Here is an 18,359-nt window from a genome sequence, read left to right on the forward strand (position 1 = left end):
TTTTAGGCTGTTATAATGCACGTTACAACTGAATGTTACAATAACTGTCGTAGACTGTTACAATACATATTATTATATCACAATACAATTCACACTGTTACGATACAGATCATAATGTTACAATACAAATGCTGTACCGTACATATGCTACCGTTACAATGCGCACCCCTTCGTAACATGTATGATGACCGTCACGTAAATTACACATTACTTCTCGCCACGTGAGCAGCGTCTCCCGACTTGCCAGGGAAGAGCCACGTCCACTTATTCAACTCCAGCAAATCAAAGATAATTCAAAGATTCGGTGTTCATTTATCATTGAAGGTTGGGAGCTGGGTTCGAGACGTATTTTGTTAGTTTATCAAGGAAAATGTTCGTGCAGTTTCCAGAGTTGCGGCAAATAGCACTAGGATTTGTTCTGTAGAATTGTTCGCTGAAAATTGTTTGGTAAGATGAAGCGATGTGTTCTGCTTCAATCGTGTTGAACGATCCGACGAAATGAAAGTCCAGGCTGAAAAATTACCTAATAGCGAGCAGTTCTTTATTTGTTTCTCTAACATGTGGCCGCCGGCTCTCAAATTCGATGCAGATCAAAATTTCACGTGGTTTCCATGAAATGACTTCACACTCACTAATTCCGAAGTGCGTGCGAATGATTTATAATTTCATTCGCGTCTAATTTTAACCACCCAATTTATTGCCTGAGTATTGAACCCCACTAATAAATAGATCAAAGTGGATACGGCGTGCAAACTGATTTCCCTTGTGCATACCGGACATGAACGTTGCCCTCGATCAGATCTCGTCACTATAGAACAATCCTATAAAAACCTAGATACGCACCTTTCAGAACACGTTATTACACCTTGCGTGTGGCGTGAAAAAATCGAACTCGGACAAGGACGCTGGGAATCCTGATGCCCGTACGCAGCCGCTGGCCGGGCAAGGAGATCGCGAGGCGCTGCATTTGAGTGTCAGAGTTGGCAGTGGGGCGGTCGTCCTGTGAAAGAATCGGCGACAGGCCACATCAGGCCTACACTTCAGAGCCGACATCACTATGTTATGTTATGTTATGTTATGACATAGAAGTGAGATTTGTGAACGTACACGATTGAGGAAATATCTTACCCGATAGATGCGAGTGGGCACACACATCGACACTCAAAATGGAGAGATCATGATTATTAGATCGTCAGCACTGCTTTCCATCACTGATTTGAATACATTTACATGACTTACCGTCAACATCGATGTATTTTAAACGATAGACTCTTTAAGCTATGGCCCTTTATACTCCTTGCAGTTATCAGACTTGTTATTAACTGTTCAGTGATATCATTTGATCGTTCTCTGTGCAGTGATCTCACTTGTTATAAACTGTGCAGTGATCTATCTGACTTGTTATTAACAGTATAGTGATATTACTTCATATTAACCGTGCAGTGATCTCACTTGTTTGTTCTCTGTGCAGTGATCTCATTTGTTCCAAAACTTAAAATTGAATTCAAACAAGGAATACAGGCAGGGATCGTTGATGTACCGAAAGAAATTAGTTGTCAGTGTTACATTATATTCAATCTCAATAATCTACAATCAACGGTATATACTGCCAACCTGCTGACTTGCCGTCCAGCTTCATATTCTTGGTGGCCATTTCCCTCTCGCTAAACCTCCTGTACTTAGTTCTTAGAGAGCCTCTGTTTCTCATTAATCTTTATATCCTCAAGGACGTCTCTATCTAGTCAACCCTCATTTTCTAAAAGACCATCTCCGTTTCATTAGTGTCTGACTTCCTTAGTTTGAGTGGTGGAGTTACAGCTTTAAAGAATCATCTTCTGCAGACATGAAACCCGTAAGTCGATGTTTTGAAGAATACAACTCTGTTTTTCTTCGTCTGTTGATGTTTTACATTTTTTTATAGCAATGAGATTTCATCCTTACATTTGATTCAGCTCGGACTCAAAGCGTTTACCTGGGACGACACTTTTATGACGAGAAAAGTCACCGGTTCTGCATTTTCGTATCTCGCGCCAGTTCGAATATTCCAAACTTTAGCGCGATTCCTTTAAAGATTATAATTTGACTCAAATGGTCATAGAATATATTTTCTTTGTTCAAGCACGTGCTGATAATCTTTTAATTCTCATTATCGGTACAGACTCAAATTGAGTCAGCTTAGACTCTGAAATTAGATAAAGGATGTCCTCAATATATACGTTGCGTCAAGCGCTGAGAAGGGATCTTTGCAGAGAGTATTAATTGCTTACATAAAGCTTTTGCATGGGCGAGCGGCTATCGCCATAAATGTTAAGATTAAAAAGTGAACCATGCAAATATTTAGTACGTGGTCTCAAGTTAATTAACATTTTTCAGTTCAAATAAAATTTACTTGCACATATTTTGCTACCCTTTCTGCCTTTCGCACGTCATTCACATCTTCGACTCCGCGCACTTCATACAATTTTTAATCACCGAAAATGAATGATGATGAGCATTGATTTATTAATATATTACTTGATGAATTATGATTTCTGTGTGTTAATGAAATACTTCATAATTTTAATATTTTATTTAGATTTCAACAATATCTCAGAACACCTCGAAAAGGTAACAGGGAAACGTTGCAGTGAGCTGCTGGAACAATTGAATCTCATTTACAAATATAATGAATACCAAAGCTATTTCTTTATAAATTTATGGTTAAGGATGCGTTCACTTCATACCTTTAGCACAGCGGAGCACGATAAGGAGGATCACTTATTGTAGAAAAAAAGACCTTGGGTACATCCTCGTGCTTCATGAAAAACTAGCACAGTTATTTCTCAACGTTTTTTTATGTTGGCCTTCGGAGCTCAGTTGACACGCCACGAGAACAGCGTGGCTGCAGAGGTGGAGTGTACGAATATGTATGGACCGTATGGGATGTGCCCATGGTTGAATTAATAGTATTAATACTATTAATAATATTAATTCAATCATGGGATGTGCCTGCATGGATCACACTCAGAAAAATTCATGGGACATTCTGTCCAAATACTTACCAATTTTTACCACATAACGCTCATCCGGCTCTGTGCTCGGTTTACTTGGGTCGAGATGACGCATTTATGCAAAAAAGTCATTCGCTGCTCAGATCTCAAGATGCAATGCTTAATTGTCCCTGTGTTGGTCCACAAATTTGTCCAGTTTGCAAAAATTTCATTCTTCCTGTGAGATCTGATCGATGTCAAAGCGCATGTGAGCATAAAGGCTGATGGGAAACTCCATTAAATTTGTTGTAAAACTACAAGAAATGGTTGCAGATGCACAATAATTTGTTTTGACCCGTTAGATTCTTTCTAATAAAATTAAATTTAATTTTAATGAAAAATTACATATGTATTGTAGGTCAGAAGTAAGGAGATTAATTACAGCCAGGATTCATCAATTAACGAAATATTTGGCCGCTAGCGCAGTCGAAATCATCGTCTTTTTCTCCACTCTCCAGGCTTTAAAATACACAAATGAGCACTATAATGATTATATTTAAAAAATTAGACGCATTGTTTGCAGTTTAGATCTTCCCAACTAATGCGGTCCACCGATTCTTATCAGTGTGCGAAAACAAAAACGATTTGAAATGCTATCGGAATTTTTGTCTAGCCATGACGTAATGTATGAAAATGGAAGCAGTGAGCGTACCTACATATCTTGTTGTTTGCACCCGAAAATAAAAGCTCCTCCAATAAACACTTTACACGAAAATAAAAGAAATAGTGGGAAGCGGAGCGCCTCGTATCCGGTACATTCTTCCATTGCGAGTAACGCTAAATTGTAGTCAAGTTGATGCCTTCGGTTTGTGGAAATTTGAGTTTAAATGCAAGTTATGCTTCTAATGTGCGATTTAGGAAGCATACTTTGTGTGTAATACAAATAGTCAAAACCCAATAGGCCTCGGCACTTTGGTTACATTAAGTGATCAGAGATCCAACACATTGGGACGAATATATCTGAATCATTCAGGTCACTAAAAATATTCACGGAATTTAGATTTTAATAAGTGTTATTTTTACAGGTACTCGCGCTACTCGGACTGAGTTTTATGATACTCCAACCCAGCCCCGCCAACTCTCAGCTTGGAACTCTCTTGGGTCTCAAGCTCGGCATCTTTGGAGGGGGAGTGTTAGCGGGCATCGGCCGCGGCATCCGCAACGTTACGAGAAGAAGGCTACAAGATCCTGCGGTGGAACTTATTTCTGTGAGGGCTCCACCCGCCGAGGAAACGGCAAGTGCAGATTATGTGGAACCGACGCGCTTCACCGGAGACTACGACGAAAATTTTGATTATCAAGCAGACGATGACTATCGGTTTGACTACCCGTACTCGACGGCAAACAATCAGACTTTTGAAGACTATACTTTTCCTGAGTTGTCAGGCACAGACGAGACTGATATTCTTCAAGAAGATGTTAGTATCGGGCTTTTAGATCCAAACTCTGAACTTTCTAAACGAGAGCCACCTAAGCCAACTGCCGGCGGGAGCTCCGTGACGACCTCAACAAATGGTGTTGACCGCATAAAACAAGATGATTCGACATTAAATTCAACAATTCGAGGGGGCTTAGGATCTCTGATCAATTCAAATGGAACAGTTCCGTCCAGACTTTCTGTTCCCGATTACAGTACACTGCAAAATGGACCGCAGAGCGAAGGCGGTGCGTCCGCAATCAATTTTCAAGACATATTTTCTGGAATCATACCATTCCCAACTGAAGTACCACCACCCATATACGAGTCAATTCTTTCAAACGATGACCCACAGGAAGACCTTGAAAATCCAGAATATGTTCCCGATACATTAAGTCAAGATACGCCAAACCCGAAGTATGGTTTGGAAGGGGCTTCTCTACGTGATGGTCGACCCCCAGCCAGTTCAACACCACGATCCACTGCTACCACTCCTGCAACCAACACACTAAGAGCGGTTGGACCTGTAAGAATACACCAGGCAAAACTTATCACGAGATACAGTATTTTAACCCCACATCAATTAGTAAGAATTCGTGATACCTCGAGCGAAGGAAGGAGCGTAAGAAACGCAAAGCAACGTTCTGTATTTGCCGTGACAACGGCAAATGCAAATTTGAAGACGGGCTCAGCTACTCGTCCAGTTAATTTACGAAATCTGGCCAGTAAATTACAGACCAACAGTTTTCTTCCAGCCAAAAGTTCCCAGATGAACGTAAACAGGAGAGTTGGAGAGCCAAGCTTTAGACCTACCTCACGTGTTCAAACTAAGTTGGAAGATAACAGATTTCATCAACAAAAGGAAGTCTTATCACAAGATAGCAGAAACGCTACATTGACTGTGCCAAATCTCAACAGATCTTCTTCGGTCAAGATTGCCAGATTTTACGACGGAGATTTGGCCAGTAGAGCTCCTAGGAACAGAAAAGTTTTAAGCGGCCATCTTCCTCGAGGCGTTGGAATAGACGTAAGACAGCGCGATCGCAGCTCTCCAGGAGACCGACACTCAAATAAAAGACCTGCTCTTAATAGGAGAATATAAACAAGTAACGCACCGGCCTTATAGTTATTAATTCACGTTAAGGTAATATATCGATAAGAAATAATATTAGGTTCATTAGTGAGTTGTTACATAAGTACCTAAAATTACTTTACTGTAATTTATAAAAATTAGTTCTGTGCCTGGTCAATCGCTCATTTTTTAAGAATAAACACATATTTATAGATACATAATTTGTATTGCTAGGCGGAAGTCGTTCTTTAATGTTGGTTTTCTTTAAGTCAAGAGAATCAAGAGAATACTTATTGTCAATTTTCTTGCAGTTTTGATTGTTATTGTTTAGATTAACAATAAGAAATTATTATTTGGAACACTCAAGTAAGTGTAGTGGTCTTTAACTAAATCAGCATAATATACATAATTAAATATCGAACACAGAGTTTATGGATGCTGAAAATTTTATCTATCAAGGAGTTACCAATTCCACGTAATTAGATTTTAAGATTGATTACAGTATATATTTTTTTCCATTATAGATTTACCAATAAATCATAAAAAAGTTTCGATGTCAAACAGTTATAACTTGAACAGCTATATATGGGCATTAATTCACACCTTTTGTAGACAATATGCAGAAGTCGCATGTGGTTTCGTAGTTGAGGTTAAACTCATACTTGGCTGCGAACTTTATGCCAATATTACTAGTTAGTTAGTTTAGTGACCCTATGATTACTAGCGCTTCAGCTGATAAGCTATCTCGCGCCGAATGTCACGTTGGGCATTATGGGCTAAGAACATATTGCATCACATGTATTCAGCGTTGACCAGATCATATACAGTCGAACATGTTTATTGCTCTCAGGTACTCTACGAGGCGGTCAACATTATAGCTACCGTGAAAGAGAGCCAGGTCGTTACCAGAAGGGCGTTTTGCCATCTCTGTTAGTCTGGACTCTCCACCCGAGCCACTCGGCCATGATTGCATCTGAGACCGCACAGCCTCGGGTCTCATTGAGACACGCAAGCCCCCCCCCACGACAAGGGCGAGATGGCACGGGGGGCCAATATTACTAATGCTGAGTCATCACTTCCAATAGAAAACACGTGTATACTTAGTTCTTCTGAACAGAAAGTATGTTAACTTGATTTGACTATCCTATTATCGACTTGTATGTTTAATAATTGTGTTCAGTGTTACAGGATTTTTAGTTGATGTTTTAGTTTGGAGGTATAGGTTTGACCATGAACCTCTGTTCGATGATGGGAAGAAATGAGACTGGCTGTCACCGTCGTTGAGGGTCATATACGATGCTGGTTTCAATAAAAAAGTATAGTTTTCTGCGCATGAAACACATGTCGCTGAATAATTTCTGTGCACAAAAGTACCGCCTGAGAATGAAGATAAACAAAAACTTTGAGTTTGAGAAGAATTCCACTCCCAAGATGATTGGGAGAGATAATAATTAATAATGTGTAATTAATAACTAGATAATAACGATGATAATAATTAATGATAATAATTGGTCGGTCTATAATACATAGGCAGGGATTTCAGGGTAAAAAATGTAATATATAATTTTTATTGTCTAATTACGTGGTATTTCATAATCAAAATGATTTGCATTACCTACGACGAATTCGCACATTCAGAGTTATGGCGTTCAGTCCGAGTTATATTCTTTAATGTGCATCTGTTGTGCACTATTATCATGCGATACCTACCTTAATTAATTAAAGTTGTATAGCTTAGTTATATTTGAGGCATTTGTTGCAGAATAAAACTTAAATATTACTTTCACCTTGAACTTTGGTCCTATCAAAACAAAATTGAGGAAGAGGGGTCGGCAAGTTGTTCACAAGCTTCATTTTCAATTTATCAATACTAACCGAGTCCAGTAAAGCAATGTCTAACTGCAATGTTGTCCCGCTTGCGAAGGAGTCCCGAGCTTTGCTCTCGTTCACACTCGACTCCAGCTTCTGCAGTTCCTCGAAACTGGCGGCATGACTCGGTAAACCGGGACTATTCAATATTTCACTTTCGGGTCTCTGCGTGAAGGATCCAGTCACTTCGTGGTGGGAGCTAAAATTTAGACTGGACGACAGTTGTGCGAACGGGTTGTCCGCGTCGTCGTGGGCCACGTAGCTGAACCTGTCATTAATTGGTGACTTGCTTCCTGATGAATCGTGTTTCAGAACCACCGTACTCGTGTTGAGTAACGAAGATTCAGAGATCTTTGCACATGAACTTGTTGCTGAATCGAATACGAAGAGCGGAATTGCCGATATTTCAGATATTCCAGACAAACGTTTTTGCTGAAAAGTTAAAGCCGAATACATATTTTCCGACTGCCCAAGGGGCATGAGAGCATGAATTGCATTGGAGTTTGGAGGGCAAGTCTGTTTCAATTTTGTGCTCCTGATCGATGCGTAAGCGGGTTTGTGCGCATGTAAAAATTTCTGCGATGTTTTCTTCTGATTTGTAGAGGCATTTTCTTCTCGTACTTTAATGAATGATTCCCCTGAGTAAAAGGAAATGCCTTCGGAACTTTCTTCTAAGCTATCAAGGGGCACGAGAGGCTGAGGAATGGGAGTGCTATAGTGGGAGATGATGGCAATGGCTGCTGATGGTTGGAGGAGCGGACGATTGTCTGTGGGCTCAGGGTGACGAAAGTTTTGAAATGAGAACTCGTTGGATGCGGTCAGGCAGGCTTGCTTTGATTTAAACGTCGAGTGAAATGGATGATCATGAAACATCCTCATGGATGACGTTCGAAAACCACTTCCGCCATCCGTCGACCTAGTAATGGATGTAAGGATACACATTTAATTCGAAATTTCTTGAAAATCGAATAAGTATTGAGCGAATGTATAACTCGAAAATAAAGTATTGATGAGATTTACAGATATAAAATTAATAATATGTAAATAGAAAGAAAGTAAGCGTACGCTTTAACTTACCTGCATCGTCCAAGTTGAGATACCCGGGGAGCAGGAGCGTCACGAGCTTTGCGTCGGCCTCCTAGCGTGCTGAACGGTCCCTCTAGCAAACTGCTGTCGTCGCGTCTCCAAGAATTCTCAAAAATGTCTTCTTTAGGAACCTGATGGTATGTTGACCCTGATCTTGTCCGTGGTAAGTGCTGATAAGAGGCCGCGTGTGATCCAGCACTGTCGCCAACACGGATTTCCTCTTCGTCTTCGTTATTACCATCGACTTTAGTCGCGGTGTACGTTAGTGAGTCGTCTAAAAACGACGCATGATGATCCGCCGGTGCACGTCTAATCAAGCTAACTTCATCAATGCAGTTTACTCCCTCCTCCTGAAGAACTTGTCCCCGACCCAAGCTTGAGTAAAGGATGTGTCTATCAGCCAAAGGTAGGTTATTGAGAGGTCCCGAGTAGCTGAAGGCGCTATTTTTGCCCTGTCTCGTGATGGTGGTTAGGACGCTGCCTGACGACGGCGCTGAAGGAGGCAACGTCGATGGACAGAGAGGAAACGGCTGGCAGACTATGGGTGCGCTCACAGTTATTATGGTATCTTCAATTTTCGTATCTTGCCGAGCCTGTTTAAAAAATAGAATTAATATTTTTTTGTTTACAACAAACAAATACAAAGTTATCGATTTTAATTAACTTTTAATAGTATTTTATATTGTTACTTAATGTGTTTTTTAGAAAATGGTAGATTATGGGATCAGAAAAACGGACATCAGCTGGCATTATAATGTTCCTCATAAAACTCCCATTTGTTTGGTTTTCCTGTCAACGTCTTCTAGACTCATTAACACATGCACGAGCGAGTTAACATTCAGATGACTGAAGGATATTAATAAGGATTCTTTCCATACATAACGCTTATTAGAGTTTTCCAATGTTATTTCTCTCCAGCTTTGTTTATGATGAATATTCTAATGACACCATGAAGTCTATAAATAGTTTATAATTTTGGTAGTTGATTTGCAATAGCCTGCCATTTCGATGCCCGAGTTCAGACATTGCACACATTTACGGCCTTATACCACTTACATAAAATGGATAATTTTTGAATATTTTGAATAAAATTTCTTTTATTATGCAGGTTCCTTAATATTAACTGTAAATAACTACACGCTCAGTGCAATCATGCAGGTAACCTATTCAAATGTAAATGCTTTCTCGAGTTCCTCAGCCAATAATATGTTCATGGATCCCTTGACGTTTTAAAGCCTTACGATACGTGTGATCTGAATGATCCTGAGGCCGCATGTGATCTGAATGATCCTGAGGCCGCATGTGATCTGAATGATCCTGAGGCCGCGTGGAATCTGAGTGATCCTGAGGCCGCGTGGGATCTGAATGATCCTGAAGCCGCATGATTTTTACGATTATTATTTCGCATGTTGTCCTTCAGGTAATAAAAAATTAAATTAGGGGCTAGATAATTGAACAAAATTATGCTCCTGCTAATTAAACATCGACTAGCCCGCCGTGACCCAGTAACAACGAAAAAAAAGATGGCAACAAAGCTGAATCACTAATCGAAGCTCTTCAAGTTAAAATTTAATACCTAAATCATTTTTGTCTTGAGTCATAATTACAACTTAATTATACTATAAATATATTATTATATTATATCATTATAATTATAATTGGGTTTAATTATAACCCATTTTACAAAAGCAAATGTTTTGTATTACTTGCTTTCGAATATTAATTCACCGGATGTTTTACTCAAACGGAAAGCGCACACATTTATAATTTTGCATCACGCTTCAGCAATTCTACTACGGACTTCATACTCACATGCCTCTTGTCAATCTCAGGTCTGACGCACTGGAAGTAAGTCCAGATCGCCACGAGGATGAGCAGACTCAACCCACAACCTAGGAACGTCCAAAACAATACCGGGATAGTGGGCATCATTTTTGTTTTCGTGGCGCGATCAAAAACCTTTCACTTGGGTGTTCGTTTCGCGTGTACAACAAAATTGTAATAAAAGAGCTAATTTATCAACACTCGAAAAAAATGCAGGAATTATATTCAATTTAGGACATTTTTCAATATATGGGAAGATGCGTCCTTTGTCTCAACTAAATAAAGTTTGGAAGGACACTGAGGAAGCTCTACTTCCGAAAGCATTCAAATTATACGTTGGTCGATAACGCATTCACGGTGAATGATAACAATGAATGGTTTCCAGATTTGACCCAAAATAAATTTAACGAAGATTGTGGGTATCGCGGAAAGATCTTAAGATAATGCGAAGCGTAATTGGTTGAGGATAAATTAAATCGGTGCGAGTGAAGTCATATCATTGTAAGATGAACTGAATACGATTAGTGTTTACAAGCTAGTTAATACATAAACAACATTTGGAAAAAGCAACTAAAAACCCAAAAACAATAAATAAGTTAGTGGAAACAATTCGTTTATCTACGTAATCGAGAGCGTTGAGTTAAGTTAGGCCTAGCAACGAATGCCAGAAACAGTAAACATTGTCTGAAGTATTATCCTGATTACAATTTCACTATTATTAGTAATATCATAATACATATAAGACTCGTCATACTTTAAAAACATATACAATTTTTAATATTTAGGTTATTAAACTGAGCATATAGGGAATCCTATATAAACTCACTATTCAATGAGTTTATACAGCATACAGAGTTTATAGATTCAACACAGCAAACTCTGCAATTGGATCTAAAAAACTTACCCCGATTGTTGAGAGCTATTCTCCAGGCTACCTCTATGGAAACGTCAAAACTCACAAGGAAGACAACCCACTAAGGCCTATAATCTCGCAAGTTCCTTCACCCGTATACAAGACCTCTAAAGAACTCGACGCCATAATTAAACCATATATATCCCTAAGAAATACTCTCTGAAATCTAGAAATGACTTCTTGGAAATTATTCATGCCTCGCACCCTTCTGGCCTGCTAGCATCGCTGGATGTTACTAGTTTGTTCACTAATGTACCAACCGAAGAAACGTTAGAAATTATCATGAAGCATGTGTATTCGCACGAAACCCTGCCAGCCCCATCTATACCAAAAAAGATCTTAATTGACCTTCTTCGCCTCTGTACATCAGAATCTCCCTTCCGGACTCCTGATAACAAAATTTACCGACAAATTAACGGCCTTGCCATGAGATGCCCTCTAGGTCTAAATTTTGCAGAATTCTACATGCGTGAACTGGAAAATCGAGTGTTACGCAATGCACAGATCAAACCTGAGCTTTACACCTTTACTGAAGATACGTAGATGACATTTTTGTAGTCATTCGAGACGAAGAGCACTTGATCGAACTGCGAAGAGCTTCGGAACATGAATCAGTCTTGAAGTTTACTCATGAAATTGGACAAAATCATAAATTGCCATTCCTAGATATATATAAGTGCGAATTGAAGATAATTCCTTTGTCACTAAATGTTTACCGAAAACCTACCGATGTCGGGAAAGTGCTTAACGAAAAAAGTGAATGCCCTCAGCGCTATAAAACCTGCAGCGCAGTGCGCGCTCTCATCCAAAGAGCATTCAAGACCTGCACATCCGAGAGTAATTTGAAAACCGAACTCAGATCGTTTAAACAAATTCTAGTAAATAATAGGTTTTCAAATAGAACAATTGACACTGAAATTGCAATTACCGATCGAGAGAAAAACGAACCAGCAATGATGTAATATCTAATGGAACCATCACAACGATCTTCTACCAAAACCAGATGAATAGAGGCTATAAGGTGGATGAACGAGTGCTCCAGTCAATTATCCATGATAATACCATGAGCACAACAGATAACGAAAAAATAAAACATCTGATCTACTACAAAAATAAGAAAATTAAAAACCTTGTAATGAACAATAATCCTTGTAAAAAATCCGGACTGCTTCAAGAAACTAATGTTGTTTATAAATTCTCATGTAATAAAGAAGGTGGTAGACTTCTTCAAAATATAAACTACATTGGTCTTACAAGCACGACCTTAAGCCGCCGATTCACATGCCATCTACAATCTGGAGGACCCAAGAACCACATGCGGGAAGCTCACAATGAGACCATCACCCGAGCGACATTGGAGTCCTGCACCAGCATAGTTATGCGGTGCCCTGACCCATCGAGACTGGCGAATGCCGAGGCCCTCATTATCAAGAGCGAGTCTCCAGCTATCAACCTCCAAACTACAGGATTCGTCCGGACGCTGAAATTATTTTCAGAGTAATTTTAAGCTTATACATTTTGTTGTATCCACATTATTTATTTTATTGTATCCACTATACCATTGATATGTACTTCTGTCATTTCCAAAATTGAATTTCAAGTGTTGTAAAACCTTCACCAGCTTGATAATGAAAATTGTATTTTCGAAACGTCGCAATCTATTAAAATGTCATTCGGAAACCTGTTTTTCGATCTCCCGGCTTCAGCTAGAAATTTGGTTCGACTCATTGGAAAGACGAACAAGAAGATTGTTAATAAAAAGCATGCTCTGGTCTTCAATCAAACTTGCATAAAAGAGAAGCTTCTGCCGAACTACACCAATAAACTCATTATTGTGGACAATTGCATTCAATTCAAAATTGCTTCCATTTCCTTTGTAAACATTAATTTTCGAGAAAATGCGCAGCGCCTCTCGGAGACTTGAGAGGCCATGCCGGGATCGTTATTGAAGCCGGGTTAGCTGATATAAGACATCAATTGGCAATTTCAATAGCAAATAGCCCTAATTAAAAACAGATTTAAAGATCCAGCTCTGCGCTCTGAAGTAGTGCCTTACGTTTTCCCAGATGTGCAAACAGATCTTTTTTAATGTACCTATACTTTTCATAGAGAACCACACCGCCAATTATTTAGCTCGACGTGCGTGTTATATGGCTACTAGATTTGCCATAGATTGTTGATTTTTCGTTGTGAAAAATTGAATATCGAATATAACGAAAGTCTATGTACCGGTTGATGTAAGAGGGAGAATTTTAAAATATGGTGATTTCAATGCAGAACAAAATTCGAGTAGCGTTGTTGATATTATTCTGAGGAAAATGTATAACTCCATGACATATCGAATAAACGGAACAATCTTTAGAATGATTCTAAACTCATATATTACAACCACTTTTTATTGCTCATAAGCCATGCAACGACTTACGATGCGCATTTGTTTGAACTTGTATAGATGCCTCTTACCAAGTCTTCGGGAATTTATAACTGGCAGTCAGTTTATTTATGTTGAGACAGAAAGTGTAGGTGTGTCGATTGACGTTCTCCTAACATTCATTGTGCAAATCGATGCTTCGTTATTCAGATAAATTCGACAAAACTTTGAATTTTTTCAATTTTAAATGCCATTAATTCTCTCATATTGCCCTTATATATGCTCGACATTCACCTCGCTGTTTGGTTACTTTGGTAGGGTCGTGTCATGATCTTGGTTGCATCGCTTCTGTAGTTCTGTTTCGTGATTGCAATGTGCACAGCACTGTGAAGCCCGGTAGGCTGTCATTCATTGCACTGAAGATTGAACACTGATTGCGGTATCGAGTATGGCAACTGAATTTTGTGAAGTTATTTCATAAAATTTTTATGGATAAAATTTAATTTTTGTTTTAAAATTTCATTAGATTGTTTAAATTTTTAATTGTGGCTGACTGGCTCTGGCTGTCAATCATTTAGGCCCTAATTTAATGACAAATATCAGCCGTCATTATTGAAGATTTTAAACATGCATCAATATTCCATCATTGTCTAAAATGTCATTTTTGTGTGTGCAAATTAACCCAGTAACTTGCCAGAGTGACTGGCCCTACTGAACTCTACTCCCTACTCCCTAGAATGATCTAGGTCAGTGGTTCCCAAAGTGGGCAATATCGCCCCCCTAGAGACGGTGGAGAGATTTTGGGGGGCGGGCCGGTAAGGAAGAAGAGGACGCTTGGGGGGCGGTAGTTCGAAGTCAAAGTCAGAAGTTCCAACATTTATTTGACGATTTGTACACAACACGTGCAGCACATGACTCCCAGTCCCAGCGATGGTTTTTTCACCCAGATCTGTTTTTTTAACCTCTCCTGGGTTTACGTCTCGGACAAATTAACGGCCGGACTTGCGGCCAATCTTATGGCCAATTTCCAATTCAATGTTCAAGTAATATCTCTCAAACTAATAAACTTAACTCGATGAAACTTGGTACACATATTCATTAGGACCTAATGCCTAATGGTAATGTTAAGCTTGCGAATTTTTTTTATTTTGCCTTCATTTGTTTTTGCCTTAGTTATATGGCAATACGGGCCAAAATTCACAGTACCTGGTATTCAAGAAATTTTTTCCAAACTATTGAGCAGATTCAAACGAAATTTTGAATTTACAGTCCTAACTACCAAACGTTAATGTTTAGCTCATGAAAATGAATTTGATTGGGCCTTTGCTCATGAGTTTTTTTCATTTCACCTTAATTCGTGATTTAAACGGCAATACGTGCTTAAATTTGCAGTAATCAAGAAATTCCTTCCAAAACTACCGAATGGATTTGAACGAAACTTAGTATTTAAATACCTAACCTAGGCAACGGTGATGTTTAGCTTGCTACAATTTTTTTGTTTTGCCTTCGTTAGCGAGTTATACGGCTATACGTATACGGATATACATAAATGGCTCTTGGTTAAACCGGCTGGTAGAAAAGCCGGTCGTTCCTCCTATATCTGTATAACTGGTGAACGAAAGCAAAATAGAAAAATTGTCGCAAGCTAAACATCGCCGTTGAGAGGTTAGGTATTTATATACAAAGTTTCATTGAAATCTGTTCGGTAGTTTAGAAGAAATTTCTTGATCGCCGCGAATTTAAGCGACAAATGATCCGGCGATACAGGCCGAATATAAGGAAGTGTGAAATCAATAATGACTGTGAAATAAAAAAAAAAAACTCCCAAATGAAGGTAAAATCAAAAATTTTTAAAAGCCAAAAAAATCAGTGCTTGGTTTTGGTATTTAGGAATGTATATTCAAAATTTCGTTCAAATCTGTTCAGTAGTTTGGAAGAAATTCTTTAATCACTGCTAATTTCAGCCTTTACCACAATATAACTCATGAATGAAGGTGAAATTTAATTTTTTTACGAGCTAAAAATCAACGTTAGGTTCTGATGAATATATGTTCTAAGTTTCCTTGAGATGCATTTGTTAGTTTGGGAGATATTACTTGATAATTGAATTTGGAGATTGGTCATGCGACTGGCCACGAGTCCGGCCGTGAATTTGCCCGAGACGTCCTAGGTTTCTAGTGCTGAAACAATTAAAATAGCTTAAAAACATATTAATTCATTAAATGGGGTTCTATTTGTGAAATACACATTTGTGTTGAACATTTATCTATTAAAATTGCAGCGTACTAAATTTCAAGAAAGAGGCGTATGTTTTTATATGTGTCTGTGCATGGGGGGCGCTAGACGTTCACTAGGGAGCCAAATGGGGCGCCAGCCTGAAAAGGTTTTTGAACCACTGATCTAGATAGATTGGAATTTTTCTAGCTACTTAGGTATGTACTTATGGATGAAATCTTACAGCTCCAAAGTGACAAATTTTCTAAACTGTTGAAATTTGAAATCTTGTGGCCCAATTGCAGTTGTACACTTTTATTTACAATAATATTAGAGATCATTTATTTTGTAAGAATCTTGCAGCTCTGAAAAAGGCGGGGAAGCTTAGCCATGGCTTAGATCTTGAAAGGTTGATGTATGTACTGTCAAACTGGGTAATAAGGGAGGGGCGGGGTAAATCAGTACAGTCCTCAGCCACTACCATGGCATGAAAATGTTATAGCAGCAAAACTAATTGAAATATTGTAAAACTAAAAATAGTGGTGTAAACAAGAAAATTAATGCATTGTCAGTCATCAAGAAATTGTGCATAGAATGTTAGATAGCTGATAGAATTATGCACCAGGCATTCAGGCAACATTGTAGCTACCAGGGTGCTGAAAGTGGGTGAATATCAAAAGATTATTGGCAACACATCAGCAGCAAAATTTATGCCTTCAGAAGATCTTGCTGACACATTTGGATTGAAATTATTGCATTTTTGAATTACTTTGAAATTATTGCAAATCTGGAAGACTGCAAGCGCACACAGTAAGGTTTCTGGTATGTCGAATGGATCAGGATGCAGTGAACTTGCTTGTCTGGAAATCAGTTGTGATGATGCAGTGCGTGGAGAGTAAGGGATATATTATCAAATTTGTTAACAGCATTTTCTTATTAAAAATTACCTGGCAATGCCATGACGGATCTTGAAAATAGCTGGCGGCGCTTTAGGCTAAAAATCCATATATTGGCAAAATCCATTTTGGGATTTTTGGCAAAAGCCACCCGTGAATCAGACAAAAATGCCCTTTATTCTGGCCAATTTCTTTAGTAAAAAATAAGGATTGTTGACTAGTTTCATGCAGCATGAAACTAGTCAACAATCCTTATTTTGAGCATAAATCATGCTCAATTTTTAAAAATCATTAAGGAAATTATCATTTTACTTGCAATATTTGGAAATGCCTGCACAAGATTCAAATTGGAATGCTTTTATCTCAATTATATAGACAAGAGTTTAATAATTTTATAGACTAGTTGGGAACAATCCTACTTTTTTTCTGAACTATCATAGTGCTGAACTATATCATATATATAGTATAATATTATTTCAGCAAGTATAATATCTTACTGCTTTAATGTAATTTATTTTTATTTGATTGAAAAAATGGCAGTGTACAAATGTGTCATTCTACAAAAATTTTCCCCACATTTCAGTACTATGCTACTGCCAAAATATTCTGCATAGTGAGTAAAGTTGGTAAACCCAAAACATTTTTTGGTGATTGCATAGTTGCAGTCATGTGGGAATAACACATGCCCAGGACTTAGATTTGGTCTGACACATGCATAAATTTGCATAGAGTTGAGGTAACACATGCATGGGACTTTGCAAATGAATTTTTGGCTCCTAATGGTATTTCATTTGCTATATATGGTATTCACAGTTCAAAAACACCAGGGTGGGTGCAGAGTTTGTAAATGCATTGCCAATTTTTGCATTTTTCCTTCAAAAATGTTGCTGACAGTATCAAAGATGTGTGGCCAGCAGTCATCAAGATGCATTACAAGCATAATTTTCATAAAAATTCTTATAAAAAAAAAAATTTGAGGACTGGGAGTTTATCTTTAACACTTTGACTCCATTTGCTTCATCTTGTACTATTGTTTCATTTTTTAATGCTCTTTTTAAACAGTGTTGCCACACGGTCATTTTTTGCGGCCAAATTCCGTGATTTAGTTGTTCTCAATTGTGTTGGCTGGCTAAAAGTTATGATATGGGTACTTCCTAATTAAATTTTAAATACTGCAAAAAGAGAATAAATGGAATTTCTATAGTGGAACCTACAAATAAACTAGTATATTATGAGTTATTGGCCTTTTTGGCCTTTTTTGTTCTTGGATTTTGCCGATTTTAGGCAACCTGAATTATGTACCACTACATCCTGGAGAAATACATTTTGTGGTACGCATATGTACCACTTCGGAGTCAACGTGTTAACACTCCAGGTATTGCAGTACACAATTGAATTGCAACCAGAATTACCAAATTGTGGATCATGCTTTGCAGCCTCATCTGACCAACCAGAAACCAGAAATTTTAAAAACAATGCAGCCACTGGTGGACTTCCTGTTCTGTGGTTAGCATTGCTGAAGATTCACAAACATCTAAAATGCATTAATTTTGCTCCTATGGTGTTGGCAAGATCTTCTGAAAGCATAAATTTTGTTGGTGATTTGTCACCAATGAGCTTCCGATATTCACTCACTTTTTGCACTCTGGCATAGAAATAGAATCAGGG

At 38.4% G+C, this 18,359-nt stretch overlaps 2 protein-coding genes across 2 annotated transcripts; one reads left to right on the plus strand and one right to left on the minus strand.

Moving 5' to 3' along the window:
- The first annotated feature begins 1,476 nt into the window (after positions 1-1,476).
- LOC108681048 lies at positions 1,477-6,226 on the plus strand. Its single transcript, XM_018170016.2, has 2 exons — positions 1,477-1,852; positions 4,055-6,226. Exons 1-2 carry the CDS (start codon positions 1,844-1,846, stop codon positions 5,546-5,548), a joined length of 1,503 nt encoding a protein of 500 aa, XP_018025505.1. The 5' UTR covers positions 1,477-1,843; the 3' UTR covers positions 5,549-6,226.
- Positions 6,227-6,991: 765 nt separating this feature from the next.
- LOC125179158 lies at positions 6,992-11,433 on the minus strand. Its single transcript, XM_047884461.1, has 5 exons — positions 11,415-11,433; positions 10,290-10,365; positions 9,715-9,844; positions 8,465-9,066; positions 6,992-8,303 (listed from the first exon to the last, which is right to left on the minus strand). Exons 1-5 carry the CDS (start codon positions 11,431-11,433, stop codon positions 7,289-7,291), a joined length of 1,842 nt encoding a protein of 613 aa, XP_047740417.1. The 3' UTR covers positions 6,992-7,288.
- Between the last annotated feature and the right edge of the window lie 6,926 nt (positions 11,434-18,359).

The sequence above is a fragment of the Hyalella azteca genome, unplaced genomic scaffold (assembly GCF_000764305.2).
Source record: "Hyalella azteca isolate HAZT.00-mixed unplaced genomic scaffold, Hazt_2.0.2 contig15455, whole genome shotgun sequence".
Classification (NCBI taxonomy): Eukaryota; Metazoa; Arthropoda; class Malacostraca; order Amphipoda; family Hyalellidae; genus Hyalella; species Hyalella azteca.